Genomic DNA, 21543 nt, shown 5'->3' with positions numbered 1-21543 from the left:
AGGTCGCCAGGGGGCGCGCCATACGCGCTTCACCGCTCTGCGGCGATAACCCGCTCTTTTTTTTGTAAAGAGTCCTTCCCTTAGCGGGCAAGCTCGCAACACGTTGGTGCGACTTCAGTGGTCACCATTTGACTGTTGATTTGCTTTTTGAACAACATTACGTGTATTTAGTATGTAGATAATCACATACGATTTCAGCTAAAATGCACACTTTTTCAAGTCAAAATTTTTGCCTTTTTTACAGTTTTTTCGCCTAATATGTATAAAAAAGTGTAATTTTTAGCAGAAACCGCATAGGATTAAATACGTCATTTATATATTTTTTTGCTTAATATAGCCTCCCCAATTCAAGAAGTATGTATTCAGAATAGCTCGTTAGCTAGCCATCTAAACTTTCAATTCATTAAGACAACATTGCGTTTTGAAGATAATTTTAAGTTCAAATGTGCAAAGGGAAATAGCGAAGTTTTTTTACAGGCGCCTGAAATTGCGGGAAGCAATCTAGGCCATAGCTCATTCGACTGTATGAATCCTCGGACTAGCAAAAGACTTTACAACAGTTTTTCTGAGGAAACAGATTTTTTCTCTTTTTAAGAAAAATGTGTGAAAGGTATTCTAAGATTGTTCGAAAACTGATACCCGAGAGATCATTTTTAAAGTATCAACATCAAAAAACCTTGCTGGCTCATACCCTCTGATAATGTTCAAAGCCTGCAGCTTCTGATCTAAATCTTCAATGTTCATACTATTCTTTACTCTAGCATAAGAGTATGTGTTTGTTTTCTTTTTGGCAGATTGTTTTCTCTTAGCAGCTGCACTAGGGGAATAATATATTAAACGTTTCCGGTCAACCATAAAACTCACTTGGAAACCAAAAAAAATCAAAATGTTCATCGCAGCTTCACCTCTTGTTTCTAACTCAACATTAAACCTTTTTGGAGTATCTTTACCATTTTTACTAGGGTGAGATATTGACTTAGTTTCTGGTTGAATTTTTACTATTTAAAATAAGTTTCGACTTTTAGTTGCTGTGCAAAAACAATCAAATAAAACGCTTAGTTAATATCAGAAAAAAGATTTCTTGTCGCGCTTTCACATCAAAATGTTTTGATCCACTTTTTTTCAATGGTCAACTTTTGCTGTGTCAGGGGCTCAGATTGACCTAGTGTCCAAACACAGAAAACATTTTAAATCTTCAAAAGGAATTTTCCGAATTTTTCCAAAAATTAATATACATAAAACTTGTTACCCAGTCGCTATGAAAGTAGACATAGAAAAAACAAAAAACGGAGACCGCTCGTCTAGCATTTTAAGAAATTCGAAAAAAAATTTCCGAATTTTTTCAAAACGTAAAGTACATAGGGCTTGCTATCCACTCGCAATGAAAATAGACATGGAAAAGAAAAAAATGAAGACTGATTTACTATCATAAAATTCGACTAGCATAAAAGTTTGAAAACATAAAAAAGTATCGACTTGCATAATTTTGATAATTTAGTTTCTCAGAAAAGCAAAACAATAATAATAATCCGCCAAAAAAAGATCAGTTTTCTCTTAATTTGCAGAAATTTTTTTTAAATCCAAAATACAATTGTAAATGCTTTGGAACAATTTTTTCATTCAATCCTCTACGAGTCCGATAGTCGGTATTTGAAAATACATTTTCAGTACATCATAAAAACATTGAAAAATTGTTTGTGTCTGGATAAAACCCAGCATCTTTCGACTTGCCCCTTAAAGTATATTCGGTAGTTTTTAGCAAAAAAAACATTACGAGGCCAAACTGTGTATTTGTCAAACTTAAGTGGATTCCGCAACAGGCGGAAAACAAATTTGTCGCGGAGTTCGCAACATTGCTATTTTTATTTGATATTTGTTGCTGTTAATAATTCTACAAACAAATAGCTAAAAAAAATGTATCGCTACAAATCATCCTGAGTAATCCGAAACAGCTTATGGATTCTACAAAAAATAGTATAAATGTGTATACTAAAAACACTCTGTCGTGGAATCCGCAACTGTAAGCGGAATCCGCAAACTAAAAGCGAAATCCGCAAATTGTAAGCGGAATCCATATATAATTGCGGAATCTACTTACATTTGCAAGAGCCGGAAACAAATAGCTAAAATCCTTCCTTGTGGAACTCGCGACAAAACTATTGTGCTGACAAAGTTTTTGTTACAGCAATTTGTGCACGGATTCCGCGGAAATTTTGTAAATGGAAATCACTTACATTTTGTCACGTGTTTTAAGACTTGTCTCTAGATTCCAGAGACCTACAGACACCATATTAAGTAAGGCACAGTTTGGCCTCGTAATGAAAAAAATTGCGAATTTTGATAGTTTTTGGCGAATCACACCAGACATTAGTTTCAGTTTTAAATCAGTTTAACACAGTGGAAACAGTTAGCATGTCTCAATTCAATATGGAATGGTTTCGGAATTTGGCTCAATTTGCCGCTCAGGGTACGCGTTAATATAAAAATGTTAATTAGCATAATTCAATTATCCCAAATTGGTCAACGTAGTCCCACATTCAAACGATTATAATTTTACCTAAATAATCGCATATCAAAACTTTGATTTTGAACCATTGTTATCAACGTAGATTGTAAAAAAAAATGATAAACAGCTTAAATTTGTCTGCAGAAAAACCACCGCGAGCACATTTATTGTACAAAGAAGATTGTATATTTAAAGCTGAAAACGTAATTTATTTCTGCGTGGTGAAAAATCCTGCATTCAAAATGGTTTCAAATTTTTTTTTTCAGAGCCTTCATCGTGCAGGATAATTTGAGCAATGAAGATTACATTGGACTGAGCGGTTTCGTACACCAGTGGTATGTGGAATCTAGCGAGCCCGATTTATCCATTGAAGTCAATTCGACCTACTACAGGAATTACCGGGGGTCTGGTAATCTAACTAAAGGTATAGATCAATTGTAAATTTAACTAAATCCCTAAATCCTAAATTCAATTATGTCAAAAACTGCTGTTTTTGGTTAACACTTCTTAAAGGGCTTGTTGGCAAAAAAAACTATTTTGTCGCATCGTTGTCATGTTTACACATACCCACACGCTCAAAAAACAAGAACTGCAGCGATTGATCAAAAAAGGTTGTTATATATTTTAAATTTTGAGCTCGGAATACTGAATGTAAAACTGGCACTCTCGAAACGCTTCGGGACTCAGTTTTCAGTCTCAATTGACTATTTCAGCTTTAAAAGATAAAAACGGTTACTGTTGCAAAGGTGTCAAATCCAACTCTCAATGTTTTAAAGATATGATCATTTTAGCTCCAGAAGATCCAAAATGAACGTTTTTGGATAAATTCAAGCAGAAAAGAGTTCAAGCTGATAATTATAGATATGAAGTTTCATGCAGATTTTGAATCCTTGGATTAGATTTCAAAGGCTAGATAGCCGTTTAAATCTAACGATAAAATGCATGATTTTATCAAGAGAAATCACTAAATCAGTTTTTCTGTTTTGAAGTCGTCTTCAATTTATAGGTCATTTGGTTCTCTTCGAATGTCCTCCAAAGAACACTACACTTATACGCGTTCAGCACTTCATAAGCGACAACATTGAACGCAACATTTCAACGAATGAGAATGAAACAATTCCCACCGCTTTTGCCGATGATGCAGTTTTTTTGGGACCATCCCGACAGAATCTTACTTTCAACAATTCGTTCACGCTGGTCTGGACAGGGGCATCAGAATGTCAAGTTGAGTACACGCGAAACATACAGAAAGAGCTACGAACTGTAGTTGATGACATTCGATGGGTTTCCGATTATGACAGCTGGGAAGGAGATATTTTGGATTTCCAGACAATTGCAGACCGAATCAATGCTGAAAAGGATGCTTTGAGAGCATCTGTTGAAACAAACCACAGTACAGATTCGGTAAGATTAAACATAACTCAAAAAAGGAAGCCTAATTTATGATAATGTTAATTTGTCAATCATAGTTTGTTTTCTATGAGCCTGGATTCTATGCGCTTTACTCTCATACAAACGCACGTTGTTATTTCAACAATTTTTGTGTGAAATCATTGATCACAAAGATAAAAAAATTGGTTAGTTTTCCGCTTAAATCATTTTTGTTTCAGCTGGAGTATGCACGGCACGCGCAATTCCTTCAGCAGATGGATGAAATCATTTCAAACATTGCTTCTGTAAACTGGGAGATCCAAGGATTGCTGCAAGATAACACCACCAAAACCTACCATGTCATTGCAGTACTAAATGAAACTTATTCGTGGTCAGAAACGCTGCTGAATGACAAGAGCACAGATCACAACCAACTGAGCAAACTGATTGAATCAGAAGTAAGAATAGCTTTTCAAAAAAAAAACAGCGATCAATGTCGTTTTGCATAACGGCGTTGAAACGGCGGTTAAGTGAATAAAAAATCATTTTGGAGCACTTTTTTTGGAGAACGTTTTACCAAATATTGCGTTTTTTGGCACAGTTTTCCCCCAAAATTAGAATATGTTGTCCCCGAAGTCGCCTTAAGAAAATATTTTATGTTTAAACTTTTAGGGTCGATCGGCCTAAAATAGTACCAAAAGGATACCCTTTATGTGGCTAGGGGGCCGAATCCCCAAAGAAAAGGAATCTAAAAAGAACTTCTAAAACTTTTCTCAATTTCGAGAAAATCGGGCTGAAATTTTTGAAATTTCGTCTCATTTCGAGCAAATGAAGCTATTGAGCAGGTTTACAATAAGGCGATAATGTTTATTTCAGCCATCAAAACTTACTTTTTTCAAAGTTTTGAAGTTTCTTGGAAAAGAAATTTTTCGGTTTTTTTTTAGTTTTTTGTTTGTTTTTTCATTCATTTTTCGAAAAAAAAACTATTGTCAGACATGGCTGAATCACAGTCACTCTCGAAAATGCTAAATTTTAGGCTTTTGTTTGTTTCTCTCATCACACCACGAACAAGAAACGACACAATTTAAAAAACTGTGTTTTTTTTTACAATTGTGGCCGGAATTTTTTGCTTCACTCTCTCAGTAACCGGCTATACTTGCCTACTTTAAGTAAATTGCTCAATAGAAGTTTTTCATTGATCCATCACGATTTATGCACCGCCACAATCTGCACTTGGAACATAATGTTAACGCGCCAATTTTATTTCTAAAAAAATCGCTTAAAAAATCTTCCATATTTTAGTGCTCCTCGATGGTTTTCTATCCCAAATACCGAAACCCAATGTCTCTTTCCTGCCAAGTGAAGACATTTCAAAAATACAGCAAAGTTGGTGTCAAGCTAACTCTCAAAGCCAGAATGCTGGGCGAGCGATCGGAGATACAAACCTTCGCAGCAAACGAACACTTTCCAGACATATTGCAGAAAAACTCGACCGTAATTCTTCGAGCGGAAATTGAGCCGCGTAAGAGGAGTCATGTCTTCAAAATCCTTTACCAATACTTCCTGATGAAAAACTAATGAACTTAGCCAAAATTTATGTTTCAGCTGAAGTCTACTTTCAGTAAGTCTGTTTATTTTGTTTACCTTAATAGTTTTTCTTTGTTCTCGGATGATTTCATTTTCGCAGAAATTGTTGTTTTTCATTTCGTAAACTCTTTTCGCAGTCTCTACTTAAAAATTGGTTATTTCAGAAATTGATCCATAATTTGAGTACGAAATGAGATTATTTTGTTAGATTGCGAAATGACTGAAATGAGATTATTTCTAGAAATACCAACTTCATGATGTGGCTGCCTCTCATATCTCTCTTCTCCTTTGTTTCCTTCATAGTAACAATGACCTTCGGACTTTCCATCTTCTACAAGATCAGCCAGTGTACTAACTCAGTGGTTGCCAACGGCAACGCCATCCGCATGTCTCAGCTGGTGATGGCGGCCAAAGCGAGACGAGAGAAGATAGAAGCGATCAAGAGGAAGAGACTAAGCGAGACACACGAAATGACAGTGTTTTGAATTTCTATATCTCATAGTGGAAAAGCGCTCATCTACTAGACCTGTATCATGCATTGCTATGCACGAAACAATAAAAAAATTAGTTTTCAGCACTTTGAGCAGTCATGGACCTTGCATTTTGTAATTAACTGTTGCATTCTGTATTAAATGTCGAATACTTTAAAATTTGTCTATAGTTCTCCCAGTGGCCCCATTTTTTCGAACGAAATCTTCTGCTCGGCATTCAACTTGGTGAGAAAATCATATTCAATTTCTGCACGTTACTGTCATAAGACTATGATAATTTGAGAGAAACATACTTTCAAAGTGTTTTTCTAAGAAACAGCTCAGAGAAAGAAGAAAAAAATCGCAAAAACGAAACAATTAACTAGTTTTTGTTTGAAGATAGGGCTATTGGAAAGATCATTGCCTAAACTTCCTACCATTAAAACCAAAATACAAATGCGACCCAACTTGGGCAAGTTCCGATCAGGTTTCAGAAATTATCAAGTGTGTCAGGCTGCCGAACATCAAAGCATTCTTTGATTTGATTGGCTACATCCTTTTAAGTGGCGAGGCGTTGTGAGTTATAACCGAGGTGGTTAACTCATAGAGTAATTTCGGATAGGGTACACCGTCTGCTCGTCACGCTATCTTATTTTCGGCCGGATAGATTCGTGCAACTTCTTAGTCTAATACCGATCCTAATCTTACTCTTATACTTATCTAGTCTCAGGTTGTTTAACTAGTCTCTGCAAGGCTCAATAGATCTAGGGTATACTGGTTTATTGCGGCTGCTGAAGTCTTCTTGGAGAGTCGACTAATTTCTAAGTTAAATTCAAATCTCTCTGGTGCTGAAATTACAAGTAATTTCAGCACTTACAAATAAGTGGGTTGTTAGTTAGATGGATCATGATTGGTTAATATTAAATACTTTACGGTGGTAAAATATCTAATTTATCCAATCATAAAATGTAGTTTAGATCAGGTTCCACCCATCCGGGTTTTACAGAGTTTTTTAGAATAGTCTTTCTGTAATTCAAAGGATGGATGATGGACGTTGGTATTTGGCGAACATCATAATTCTTCTGGGTTTTCGTGTTAGAGAAGTTCCAGGTTCAATCGCTGTGTCTTCTCATGACAACGACTGGGTTTTCGCAACAAACTCAAATCTGATTTCAGAATGGTTGGCTATGACAGGTTTTTCTGTTCCATGTAGAGAACTTCTTTTGGGTTGACCTTGTCTGGGAATGGCGTGGAGATTGTGCGTGGAGGGGATGCCTGGTTACTCGGATCTGTACGTATACTTGAACATCGAGGTGGTCATTGGTCTAGTTCAATGAAGTCCTTTTCTGCGAAGTCAAGTCGTACTCTAAATCCTTTAAGTTCTGATTGTGGGCGGCATATTGATTGTGGTTGGCCATTCTTTTTCGAGTGTAGTGGGGTCATTGTGTCTTTGGATGTTCGTCTTTGGTGTTGTATGCTGATCTATATACTGCAAGGTATAATTTATATTTTATAAAATTTTTATTAGTTTGGTGTTTTAATTATGATTTTGATTAGTTGTTTTCACAAAAGCTTTTTGTTTTAGTTCAGTTATTTTGAAGAGTTACTCACCCTTGAGTACCTCTTATTAAAAATAGAAGTGTGGTCACAAAGCGTGGTTGTAGCGCGGTTGGTTAGGCCGGCTATAGAGCATGCTCAGGACGTCCTCTCTGGTGGGTTAGGCCAGGAGTGGGAGTATGATTTCGTGCGGTTTCTGTGAGAGATCCTGTTATGTGATAACGTTTTATGTTGGGTTTATTGTGGTTTTTCTTATGTTTCTTTGGTTGTGTCCTTTTTTCAAAAATCAAATTGTTTTTGGTATGGGTTTGTCTTTCGACTTTTTTGTGTTTTATTATTTCTTTCTTAGACTTTATAATAGTCTTCAAAAGAATAAATTATCCAGTTTTAAACTGGGTTAATCCGGTTTGGGTACCGTTGGTTTTCTTTTCTTAGTCATGCTGTTATTCTATGTGTTGTGGTGTTTAGTAAGCTGCGTTGGTTAGTTTTGTTTAGTATATAATTCCTTTCCAACCGGGTTAAAGGAAAGTTTGAAACTTGTTATCGTGTGTTAGAGTTGTTGAGTGTGAAAGCTTGAAACTGAAACTCATTATTTAAACAATTCTTCGTGGGCGAGCTGTGCGAGTATGGATAGAATTCTTGTGCGAGTGAATGGAATATCGAAAGGTTAGTACTGCATTTGCGTTTTATCAATTTACTACATAGAATTTCAATTTTACTGCTAGTTTTGGGGAAAAATTAAGTTACAAATTTTCATCATTATTAGAATTACTGCTTTTAGGGAAATAATTTATAAATTAATTTACTACATTGGTATGAATTTTATTGAATTTATCTAGTGTAAAATATTAATAGAGTTTTGAAGAATTTGAAGAAGTTTTCGATTTTTTATTTTTCTTTATTGTATTTTGCAGATGATCGTGAGATGAAGACTAAAAATCTAAATAAAACATGGATAAAGAATGGTTAGTGTTTTATTTTAAATTTATTTGTTAAGAATATGTATAAATTATACTTACCTGTTAGTCGTCGGGGAAAAAACCGTGGGAGAAGATGTCGTGTATTATGTCGGAATTTGTTAGTAACTTTGCTAGTATGCGAATGATGTTTTTAGTTTGAAGCAGTGGCCAAAGCAATTGAAGTGCTTTAATGGTTTTTAGTTCTTCAGTGCCAACTGCAAACTCATAAGGTGTGTTTTGGATAAGATTATATAATTTGTGGTTATATTTAATGTTGTGGATGAATTCTAATATGGGGATTTCTATAGGTTGAACAAATTCATGTGGGATAAGGAAGGGTCTGGATTCTTCTGCGTTGAAGGTCTTTGTGATGGGACAAAAAATATACATTTGGGTTATGGGATCATAATTGCGAAGAATACCGTGAAGGTTAGTATCTTTGATGCAATATGTGAAGTTAAGAAAAAATGCTGAAGTGTACTTAGAGTTAATAAACTGAAAACGGTGGTGTGGTTGTCTTGATGGAGTGTGTAGATCAAAGTGATTTTGTATGAAGCGATAATATGTATATGTGTGGGTTTGTTTAGTGCGTAACATAATGTCGTGTGAGCAGTGCAAATCTCGTTCGTGTGGTGCAAGGAAATGAAAGGTTAGTGAAAATAATTGAAATTTTTCTTTAAAACTTTCGTAAGCTTGTGTGTCGGTTAGTGCTTCAGAAATGATGTGATCGAATTTGCGATCAAATATATTGAGTGTAAATACATATGGTGTTTTGATGAAAAATTTTTCTGAGATTTGTGGGTTAGCGAAACGGTCATCATCTAAAAATTGGTCTTGGTTAGTTCGGATGATGCTGTGATCGTAATATTCTAGCGTGTATTCGTTAGCTCGGGGTGCAGTGTATGTTTTTAGTGACTTTTTATATCCTATATAAGTAAATTGTCTATGTGTTAGTGGTGTGGTGAGTCGATATAGCATATCTTTATTTCTTTCTATATCGATGTGAGTATTAGATAAAGGTAGGCAAAGGGGGTTAGTAAAATGATAATATGATGTCCATTGAAGTGTAGGCATTAAAACGTGTTCATCTACAAAACTGCGTGTGTTGTTAGTGTCGTTAGGGGTGTTCAAAGTATACTGTGGAAATGAGGGTAGGGTGATGGCTAAAAAATCTTTCGTGTTAGTGTGATTTGGATGATTAATATATTCACGAGCTGTTCCTGGTTTTGTTGGAAATGGATGGTTCGGGAATTTTCTTTTGAAAGTGCGATAAGCTCTATTAGTGCTATTTGATGATTCGGTGGATGTGGAGGATGGTGCTAATGATGCGGTATAAGCTGAAGAGGGTGTAGGGGTAGGTGGGTTTAATGATTCTATTGTGGATGAAATCTGGTTTATAGTGGAATCTTCAAGGTGGAAGGGTTGTTTTTGTAGGGTGATAAAATTATCTAGTTCCTGGGAGATTTGGGGAGTATCTGGAGAATTGGATGATCGGTCTGAATGAAATGAAGAGTAGGTTGGGGTGACTTGCGAAGCATAAGAGGGTGTAGAAATGGATGGGAGTGGGTTATTTGGCGGGATTGGTTGAAAAGGGGTTTTTGAAAAACTGAGGAGTTGGTTTGAAAATTATTGGATGGAGATTGTTCAGAGTCTGCAAATTCATCAGGGGTTTCAATATCTGGGTTATTGAGTTGTGAGATGGAGTACAAAACTGAGATATGTGAATTAGTGTCTGAACTCATGCCTGATGTTACATTATTGGTTGGGAAATCGGGTGGCGGGAAAGCAAAAAGTGGAATTATTGTAATTGGAGTGTTGAGGTTGGTCGGGTGGGAATTTGAGCGGTGTAGGGATCCAAGTTGTCGGCTCATCGTGGGCTAAAAAAATTATTATTTTGAGACTGAAAAGCGGTGGTATGGGGTTGTTCTATAATTTGTTCATATGTATTTTCATCTAGTGGATGGTGTGTCATTATATGTTGAATGGGACTTTGTGATATGGTTGGTCTAAAATTTGGATTATGTGTTATTGCTAAATTTCGAAAATTTCGTGGGACTAGTGATAGTAGATGGTTATGTGGTAGGGGTGGTAACTGTGGAGCTGTAGGCGTTATGTCTACATTATTATGTTCTTCGTCGTATGTGTTCTGTCTTGTTGCTATTTTTGTGTTGTATTCTTTTATTTGTGCGTCTAAAAGAATTTTGTTTATTGATGATGAAAAAATTCCAAAAAATCCTGCAAATAGTATGCGTGCTACACTTGCTTGTCTATTTACTTGTGTGTGTATAGCGCATGTATTATAGATTCCTTTTAAAAGCGAAAAAAGAAATCCTATAAAGTTAAACATTGCGTATAAAATAGTCAATTTTTCTAAGATGTAGTAGGGCCACCCTAGAAAATATAGAATTTCATTTTTTAGTGTAACAAAGCTAAAAATATTTATAGGTGAAATATCTTGTGGTCTATATTTTTCACCGTTTAGATATATATAGTCTTTAATGTCTTTAAAATATCCGCTATAGTCTTGTGTATAAATATCTGCAAATCCTGCGGTTTCGGCAAGTTTGCGTAAGTTTTGGTCAATTGATTGTCTTTATATAGTGTCCATTTGCGTTAATAATTCTTGGAATTGTTGTGTTCTAATGTGATGTTGGATATCGGATTTTGAATTTATTCCAATTGATTGTAGGTCAATATTTGGGTTTTGAGCAATAGCTCTGATGCTTTCAGGTGAAAATTTTTTGAGTGATTGCATTAATGTGGGATATGGGGTAAGAAGGTAATATTTATCTTCATCAGGGTTCAGTTGAACTACATTGTGGCTATTTTCTGATCCACATGGGACTGCGGTATCCCAAAAATAGGTTCGTCTTGAAAGCGTGTCAACGAAATGTACTTTATTCTTATAAAAGATAGGGATTCTTTTATAGCATCGTTTATTTTCAAAAACATATAGTGGTGATACTTTTTTGGTACCGGTATAAACCATAAAATGTTTCCTTCATAGTCTAAAAAATTTGATCTATTTCCTGATAGTAAATATCCTGCGTAGGGTATTTTTAATACTGCTAGTGCAAGTGATTGTAGGATTTGTGTCCTTTCTAATTCGCATAGTTGGTGAAGTGTTTCTAATTCAGAGAGTGACATTTCTTGAAAAATGCGGCTAATTGTGTAGTCTAATTTCATATCTAGGTGAATATCATAGTGGATATTACCGAAATATGTACTATTCATGAGTGATAGTTCTTGTAAACGTGTGCTTCTAGTGTCATGGGGCTTTAGATGTCCACCAGGTTGACTTTTACTTTTTTGAAAATCAACTGGTATATATGATGTTCCTTCGTTTATGGGGTGACTTGTGGCGTATGGGTCGATTTTTACTTTTCCAGTGGTCATGTCGAATCCTTTTTCGTATTCAACTAATATCTCGGAGTATTGTGTTTTGTGAAGTGGATTTCTGTATTTACATGCAAGTTCTGTTTCTTGATATATTTGAAAACGTGTCAATTTATTTTCTATATTGTGTATGTTCCTAAAATTAGAACTTTGTCTTCGTGATGGATGGACTTGTTCATATGGAATTGATTGTATAAAATATTTTTCGTGAAATTTTATCATACGAGCGTGTATTTTTGCTACTTGAAATGTTGTACATGTGTCTTCGGGGAACCAAACAATTGTTGCTTGTGTTCGTGTTGTAGGGTCACAATAGCCTTGATCGTTTTTACAGGATAATCTAATTCCTTGATAGATCATTGTGTTGTCACATAAATCGCGTGTGAGTTGTATTTTTTCGAGTTGTATTTTCCAATCGAAAAACATGATTTCTTGATATCCTTTATTTTTTGTGTCTGCTTTGCAGTTTGATGGGTCATTTATACCAATGTGTGGTATCCAGTGTTTATCGTGTATATCATAAGTTAATTTTCCGTGTGCGCCGTTGTATGGGTATTTTTCATCTAATTTTATATGTCCTTGATATCTTTCAAGTTCTGCTTGATGTACAGAATCTGCAAAAACTTGGAAATATACTAATTTTCTATCTGTGTTTTTATTTCTTGTGATATTGAGTCTTAGTAACTCGTTTTTACAATCTTCGGGATTGAGATGTAAAAGTCGTTCGATATTACTCTGGTAGAATGATTCGTGGTCAAGTCGGTTTTTATTTCCATTTGAGACTTGTGAACAATGTACTTTCTTTTCGGAAAATGTTGCTGTGAATTTATATCCTATAACTGTTGTTGCTCGGGCTTTTGAATAAAGTGTCGCTATTACATTTGTTGTTTCTATGGCTTGTGGTTCTGTTTCGCATTGTGATACTTGATTTATTGCATATTTGTGTAGTGTTTTTTGTTCGTTTTCTTCACAATCGTAATGTGTTACTAATAAATCTTGGGGTCCTGTGCGGGGGGAAGGGTTTATGTTTTCATTTGAGGTTATTAGAAAAAGGAGTTGGAGAAAAATTAAAATTTTTAGAATATACATGTGTATGACAATCCTGAGTATGGGTTATAAAATGTGATGTAACCAATTGTTTTTTTGGTATATCTGTCGTATTTGTATATCACTTCAGTTGTTATAAACGGTGGTGGTAGGGATTGAGCTGTTATATTGGGTGGGTTTAATGGATAGGGATGTTGAGTAATGTTGTTTAATTTAACCTTGATTTCGAATTTTAATTGTAGACTATTTTGTTGGAGTATTTGGATGTTATGATCACGAATGTCTTCGTGAATGTCTTGTCTATATTGTAGTCTATTTAGTGCCCAGTTGTGGAGTCGGTTATTTTCAGGGTGTTGTCTAAATAATGGTGGAGGTGCTGTGAATGTATTCCAGTCTAGTCTTAAAGGAATATTTGTTGATGATTGTTCTCGATATCTAGCGTCGAGGTTATTTGGGAAATTTAAGTTAAAAGGCGGTGGTGAAATCTGACTGATTGATGGTGTTGATGGTAGTGATAATGTTTCTGGTAGTGATGAGGATGTTGTTGTATCCGTAGAAATATCTATTGGATCATTGATTAGATTTGGTTCACCTTGTGTGAATGAATGGGTTGTCCAATATGGTAGTCGTGATGTTTGATTTGTAGGGTTAAAGGGATTTTCACGTATTTGTTCAGATGTTGGTGTTGAACCTAAGTAATCTGAGGGTAGGCTTGAGGTGCTACGTTGTGAAAGAAGCGTAGGGGTTTCTGGTAATATACCGATGGGGTTTTCTGGAGTACTTTGTGATGGGAATTGAGGTATATCAAAATGAACTCGGGGAGTTTGAAAATTTCTGTTTCGTCGAGGATGTATAATTTGTCTATTTATTTCGACTGTATTTTGGTTTTGACTAGGATTTCGTATTCTACTTAATTCTTGTGGTAGTGTTGGGTATAAGTTATATGTTGGTTCGCTTAAAGGTGCTTGTCGTTGAACTGGTTCTAGTGGTTCAGATAAGCGAGCGTGTCGTTCTTCAAAGGTATATGGGTTATCTTGAAAAGAAATTCGTGTGGATGTTTGGGGGTTTTGGGTATTTGAAGATGGTGTTGGGTTATCTTGGGATGATGTCGGTGAAGACTGACTGAGTGATTGTTGGTTAGCAATTTTTGATGGTTTTTTATTTATTCTTTTAGTGGAAAAATTTATGTTTATTATAGTATTCTTCTAGAAAAAGAATTAGGAGGATTGTTGCTAGGGCGAATGTGATGATTGCTTTCTTTATACATTTGCATATTGTCAAGATGAGAGATGATAGAAATGTTATAAAAATTACAAATAGTAAAAAAATATCTGTTCTACTAAAAATGGTTCGTATCATTTAGATAAGTTTTGTGAATCGTACCTGTGGATATAGTCAATAGCTTTTGAAAGCTGGAGGTATAGTTCAAATATGGAATAGAAAATTTAAAAAATATTGCAAAAAATGATTAAGATTATTACAAAAGATTCAAAGGTATCAAAAAGAAATATGATTAAAAGTTTAAATATCGTTAAAAAGTTTATGAGAATGTTTAGAATTATGTTGACTGGTCGAGAGAAGAGCATTTAAGAAATGGCTTCTCGATCGAATATTTTTTGTTGTTTGAGGCAATTTTCAAGTGTGGTCGAATTATTTATTGGTTTTTTGACAAGTGGGTTGAGTTTTGTGAAAAATTGTTGGGGGCGAATTTTATGGTGATCGGGAGGTCTTCTTTGTCTTTATTTTTATTTGTCAAGTGATCTGGGGTATTTTTGAGATTTTTATACTTTAGGCTAATTAAAATGGTCGTTCTTTTACTTTAGGCTAATTTAACATATTTGTTTGGGGGGTATTTGAGATCGGAGTTGGGGAAATATTGTTGATCTTTGGGTAATTAGATAAGGGAGGGTTATGATATTATGGTGGTATTTATTTTAGTTGTCAAGTTGGAGTGGTTTGCTTATTTTTGACCTGGAGGTCGCAAAGTTATAGTTATAGATATGCCTGGAGTTTAATATCGTTCGTCTAGTTGGAAGGTGACGGATTGGATGAATCCTATTGGCTAATTTTGAACTAGAATCGTTGCTTGTTTGTCAGCATCTTATTTTGAAAAATGAAAGTTCAAAATATTTCAGAGGTGCAAAGATTATGAAATATAAAATTAAAGCTGTTTTTGAAATTCGACTTTCTTTAATATTTTAGACTGTGGAATGAATGTTTTATAGTTTTTACGTGGTTGATTTCTAAGTCGTGATGACTCTCTATGTTCTGATTTGTCGATTTGTTCTTGGGGTATTATTTTTTCTGTCAATTTTCTATTTTTTCTTTCTTTTTGAGGTATATTTTGATCTAGCTTTTTTGTATTGTTTTTCGTTATAGTTGATTTTTTATTTTGGTTTTCGAGATGAATGTCATGTTGTTCTTTTGTTTTATTCTCCGTATGTGGTGGGGTATTTTGAAAAACTTTTAAACCTGTGAAAGAATATAATTGAGTTAGTTCGCGTAGTGCGTATTCTTTTGGGTAATAAGGTAATAGGTTGTTTCGGTGTTGAACAATTTCTTTTTTGTTTGAGTCGGTAATTTTATATGTGACATCAGTGGGTTTGGCAATTATTTGGTATGGTCCTTTTCGAAGGGGTTGTAATTTTTTAGAGATTCCTTTTTGAGTGTTAAAGCTGGGTATTAAAACAAATGTTCCAATTTTTAAATCGGAGGCTGGTATAAAGCGTGAATTTACTTGTTCATTAATGTTTTGTCTTTGTAACAAATTTTTTGTTACTTTTTGGTAAATTTCATTGTGTTTTTTATCTCTGTTTAAAATCCATTCGGTGTGTGTACCGGAGGCTAATTTAAGAATTTGTGGGTGATGAAAATGATCTTCATCGTGTGTATGTAAAAGTAAGTTGTAACAAATTGATTCTTTATGCGGTTGACAATAACTTTGTGCATTTTTATGAGAGTTTGCTGTAAACATAATTGGTTTGCGTGGCTTTTGATTAAAAACCAATTCATATGATGACATTCCTAGAGTTGTCGTGATTTGTGAATTATATGCTAAGGGAAATAGTTTTACATCTGCTGACCATTCAGTGTATCTTGTATCATTTCCATTGATGATACATCTAAGATATTCTTGCAGTGAACGGTTCATACCTTCGACTAAGCCGTTTGTCCAAGGTGCATGAGATGTACGTGGTTTGTGTTTGATGTTATATAAATGACATAATGTGATGATTTCGTTATTTATGAATTCTGTACCGTTGTCTGTAACTAAAATTTTTGGTAGTCCGAATTTAGCTATCCAGTGTTCATAAAGTGTTGTGTAAGCATAATAAGCGTTACAATATGGTACTGGGTTAAGTGCTACATAATGTGTAAATGCGTCAACAATTACCATAATGTAGGAGTTTCCTTCGGATGAGGGTGAAATTGGTCCTTTTGTATCAAATGAAATACGGTGGTTAAAGTACAAACTTTGTCCTTTAAAATCTTGTTTTTGTGCTATTTGTTTTTGATTTGGGTAAGGTTTATTTAGCTGACATACTATACAATCATTGCATAGTACTTTTATCCAAATTGGTGCATTTGGAAAATAAAAATTTTGTATGAAATTTGAATTTGTTTTCTCTGATCCAGAGTGTCCTTTAATGTTTTGTGTATGTGAAATATTAAAAGCTATAAGAATCATACTTAGGGGGAGACAGGGAACTGCAGATTCGTTTAATTGGTATTCTAGAAGGTCTGTGTTTTCGTTAATTGTTGTATTATTAAATTTTCGAAAATATCTGAGGAGTGTTTTATTTCCTAAAATAGTTGTATCTGCCTTGACGGGTTTAGTTTTATATTTGTGCCATGATTTTAGTTGTCTAATTACTGGGTCAAGATTTTGATATTATTTCAAAGTATTAATTGTAACTTTATTTGTTGGGGGGAGAAAAATGTTTTCAATTTCTAATTTAGATAAAGGAATTGTATCAAGTGGGTCATGGAGGTCAAAAACTTGATTTATTGTGTAATTTGAATCGTTTGTTTGTGGTCCTGATAAATTTATTTTATCAGTTAGATTTTCTTTTTCAATTAATGGAAAAAGGTCTTTTTTATGCGAGTGTTGTTTTACTCTTTTTTGTTGGGTGTTATTTTTTATCCATTGTGAGTATGGAATTGGTTTGAAAGTTGATGTTCCAAGTAGATCAACTTCGTAGTGGTTATTTTGGCAATCTAAATAAAGTGGGAAGTGTTGTAGATTGTTTATCTGTGATTGTTCAACGTCAGTTTTTACTGCATATTTGCATTCTAGTCGGGGTGATGTTTCGTTTTCTGCAAGGTAAAATTTTATATTTTTGGGTATTTCAACTGTAGTTTTACGTGTAAGTAATTCAGGTGGTGTATTTCGACTTAAAGGGTCTGGTAATGCGAGATTCTTTCCTGCTGTCCAAACTATATGTAAGTTTGGGAATTTCATTAGAATTAATTGAAATCTATAAACTCGGTGATTTGGATTAGATTTTTGTGTAAAGAGAAAAATGATTGGTTTGTGATCTGTGAATAAAACTGTTGGATGTTTTGATCCAAGTATTAGAAATTCATATTCTGTTAGTGTATATATTATGGCTGTACATTCTCTCATTAGAGTTGAGAGTCGTAGCTCTGCTTGAGTGAATAATCGAGAATTTGCTGATATAAGGTTCATTTTGTTTGTACCATTGTGTGATTGTAATAATGCTGCGCCGATGCCAAAATTCGAAGCATCGCACATTGCATAGAATGGTTGATTTGGATCTGGAATTGTATTCGAAATTTGTTCAGTTAAGAGTTTTTTAATTCCTTCAAATCGTGCTTGATGTTCTGTGTTCCATTCAAAATTATTTTGTTGTCTAAGTATATTATAGAATGGTCTTAGGTATAATTGCATTTTATAGACATATTTGCTTAAAAAATTTAACATTCCAAGGAATTCTTGGATTTTCTTTTTGTTTGTTGGTGGTTGGAAATTTTGAATAGCATCAATGCGTGATTTTAATGGAGTGATTGTTTTTCTTTCTATATTATGTCCTAAGAATTTAACTCGTGTTAAAAAGAAGTGTGATTTATCGGGGGCGGCCTTCAGATTTTCGTTCTGAAGTATTTTGTGATAGTGTTCTAAAACTTTAAACATTTCTTCTTTTGTCTGTGATTGCATAAAAACATCGTCTAAATAAGTGATTGCGTTTTTCTTAAGTATTAGTGGTCGAAAAATTTTGCTCATAAAAGCTGAAAATGCTGCTGGTCCTATGGATATTCCATAGAATAGGCGGTTGAATTCATATTGCTGATTTCCAATAACAAATTGTGTTAAGCGTCGCGATTGTTCATCTAGTGGCATTTGATTGTATGCACTATTCATATCTGCGTTTGTAAAGTATTTTCCGTTTATTTTTGTTAAAATAACTTGTATTGGTTCAATAGGCCAATTGCATTTTGATTCGTCTATTAGTGAATTAAGGTATTTAGCGTCTAGAACTATTTTTAATGATTCTCCTTTTGCTAGGATGATAACAGGGTTGATAAATGTGTTACCTTTTGGTTGTTCTTCTTTGTTTACCGGTGAGATTATATTGTATTGTTCTAAAATATCGAGTAATCTGTTTACTTTATCGTGTAAATGAATTGGTACTTTACTTGCTCTTTGTTTTTTGAAAACTGCGTCAGGTTTTAATGGGAGATGTAGTGATGAGCTAATTTTGCCAACATCAAATTTGGATGTTGCATAGACTGATGAATATTTTATTAGCTGTTTGGCTAATTTATCAAATTCGTCTTGTGTTATTTGTGAATGTTGGAAGTTAAACATTGTTAAAAATTTCTGTTGATTCTCTGTATAGTTATTTATGTTGAATGTAGGTTTGAAATATGGGGTTTTTGTGAAATAATCTGTATTTCTTTTTTCATTACTTATTATATTATTTATGGATAATTCTTCATTAAGAATTGTGGATTGACAAATATCTAATAATTGGAGTATATTATTTACGCGATATGCTTTTTCGTGTATTGGTGATATCGTAGCGTTGGTTTCGCAATAGCCTAAAAGTCCTAAAGGTAGTGTTACTTGATAGGGTGTATTGTTGTATACATGTAGAGAAATAATATCTGAATTCGAGTTTTTGAAATATTTTATGGATGAGATTGTGATTTTGAAAAACTTATGGATAGGTTTGAATTCAAAATCTGACATATAGAGTTGTTGTCTATTTTGTTTTTTATCATATTGGTGAACTTGTTTTGTTGAAAAATTATATATGTTTCCTGATAGTGGTTTCAGGTGTTTTCTTTGTTGATTATATATCGGATAAAATTTTGAAAAGAATGGTGGTTGTTTATTTAATCTTTGAAAAAATGTTAGGGATGTGTCTTTTGTTTTTGTGTATTTATCTTTGATTAGTATTTTACTATTCAAAATGTTGATTGTTGGTATATATTTAGAGATAAATGGTATTCCAATGATATTGTGTTTAATATCAGTGATATGAAATATTTGTTTAAATGGTTTATTTAAAATTTTATTTTGCTCTATTGTTCTTGTGGGGAGAAGAAATAATTGAATTTTTCCATAGTTTACCAATGTTGATCCTTGTGCTGTTGCTAGTGTACTGGAGGTTTCAAGAGGAGTTAGTTTTGGGTGTAGTGATTTTATCTCATTCCATGTGGGAATGTTTATTATGTTTGATTCTGCTCCTGAATCAATTAAAAAATCAATTTCAAGATCTGGTGGTTGAAATTCTTTGTTTCTTGGGCTTTCTAAAAGAAATGGTATTGTCCAAATTTTTTCTTTGGGTTGTTCTTTTTGTATATTTTGATAGATGTGATTTGTATTCAAGCATTTTGTTTTGTCATTTTCATTGGATTGATTTGTAGTGTTGATTTCGTTAGTTTCTTGTGCCGTTTGTGTAGAATGGATGGGTTCAATATAATAATTGTGAAGGAGTTCTAATTGATTTTCATATATATGTGATGAAAAAGGTTGTTCATATATAATAGGTTCGTAGTCATTTTCGACTGCTATCATATTGATGGAGATAGTGTTTTCTGTATCACTTTCTGAATCTGATGATTCACAGTTTATTTGATTTAGTTGTAGTTCGTTATTTCCTGTGTCATCAATACCTGGGGGGTCTGATGTTGTTTCTTGGTTTGATTGTACTTAATTAATATTTCTTTGATGTTTAGGTGTACTACTTCTGTGGCGATTGTTAGAATTATTATAATGGTTATCATTCCTGTGTGGTGATTGGGAATAATTTCTATAACGGTTATTATAACTTGAATGTCAATTTTGTGAATTATTTCGTGATCTGTTTTGATAATTATTGTTTGGTCTGTTATAGTTTGATCTATTATATGAGTTATTCCTTGATCGATTGTTCGGGTAATTTTGGTTTCGGTTGTTTGAATAACTTCTATTTCGATTATTGGAGTAGTTTCTATTTCTATTGTATGATGAGTTTCGTGATTGATTGTTTGGATAGTAATTATTTCTTGATTGGGAATTAGATATAGAAACAAATTGTGTTGTGTTTGAATTTGATCTGGAGTAATTATTTCGACTATTTGGTCTATTGTAATGATTTTGTGACGAATTTTGTGTATTTCTTCGTTCTGGTGATCTTCCTCTATAACTTGAGTTATATGGTGATTGAGTTCTCGTGTAATTGGTATTGTTCGGAAGTGGTTTTCCTGAACTGTTGTTGCTGTATACATTTTTGTTCGGTAGATTTTGATCTTTTTTCATGTACTGATAGAATGATTTATTCGGTTCTTTATATTTTTGAGGTTTGTTTTGATTGTCCTGTTGTTTTTGTCTACATTCAGAAATACTATGTCCGTATCGTCGGCAATAATTACACCATTTTTTGAAAGATGGTTTGCCTTTAAAGTTTGGGTGTTTTTCGTAAATATTGAGTATTTCACTGATTTTTTCAACGAGTACTGTATCTGATTCCTGTATATTGTTGATATTTGTGGTATTTGTTTCAATTCGGTTAACATATTGTAATTTCAGATTTTCTGTTTCTTCAAGTTTCATTGTGATTTCTGCTTGCTCTAGTTTGTCTACTAGTTTTCGAAAATCTAAATTGGGCTCTCGAATTGAGGAGGGATGGGATGCTCTCTTTTTTATTGCTATTTTCCTTAATTGAGGTGTTAAGGTCATCATTAAGATTTCTGTCATTTTTGTGTTTTTGTAGTCGTGTGTATTTAGTGAGTATGCTTTTCGAACTAGTGTTTCGATACGTACTGCTAATTGTTTGATGGTTTCATTTGGTAATCTGCGAATTATATTACATAAAACTCTTTGTTGTTGTTTGTTTCTTTCGGAGTCAAACACTTTTGAAAATTCTTGTGTAAATCTTTTCCAATTTGATTTTATTTCTATAGGCAATACTGAAAACCATTTTTGGGCTGCGCCGTCTAGGGTTGTCTGTATCAACGCTGTGCGTCGATGTATCCAATTTTGATGTAGTGGCGTATTAATTGGTTCAGGTCCTATATTTAAAATTAAATTTGCTGTTACTTCATTTAAATAATCTTCTACAGAATATTCAGGGTCTGTTCCTGTGAATACCATTAATGGTTTGTTTGATGTTATTGATGATCCACCCATAAGGTATGGATT

At 33.9% G+C, this 21543-nt stretch overlaps 1 protein-coding gene across 1 annotated transcript; it reads left to right on the top strand.

Annotated features, from left to right (window-relative positions):
• Positions 1-846: 846 nt before the first annotated feature.
• On the top strand, positions 847-6182 carry LOC134856738 (uncharacterized). Its single transcript, XM_063873010.1, has 7 exons — positions 847-963; positions 2773-2930; positions 3513-3910; positions 4117-4335; positions 5180-5399; positions 5483-5498; positions 5706-6182. The coding sequence occupies exons 1-7, from the start codon at positions 887-889 to the stop codon at positions 5947-5949; spliced, it is 1332 nt and encodes a 443-aa protein (XP_063729080.1). The 5' UTR covers positions 847-886; the 3' UTR covers positions 5950-6182.
• The last annotated feature ends 15361 nt before the right edge of the window (positions 6183-21543 follow it).

The sequence above is a fragment of the Symsagittifera roscoffensis genome, chromosome 1 (assembly GCF_963678635.1).
Source record: "Symsagittifera roscoffensis chromosome 1, txSymRosc1.1, whole genome shotgun sequence".
Lineage (NCBI taxonomy): Eukaryota > Metazoa > Xenacoelomorpha > Acoela > Convolutidae > Symsagittifera > Symsagittifera roscoffensis.
This window is presented reverse-complemented; position numbering and strand designations above follow the sequence as displayed.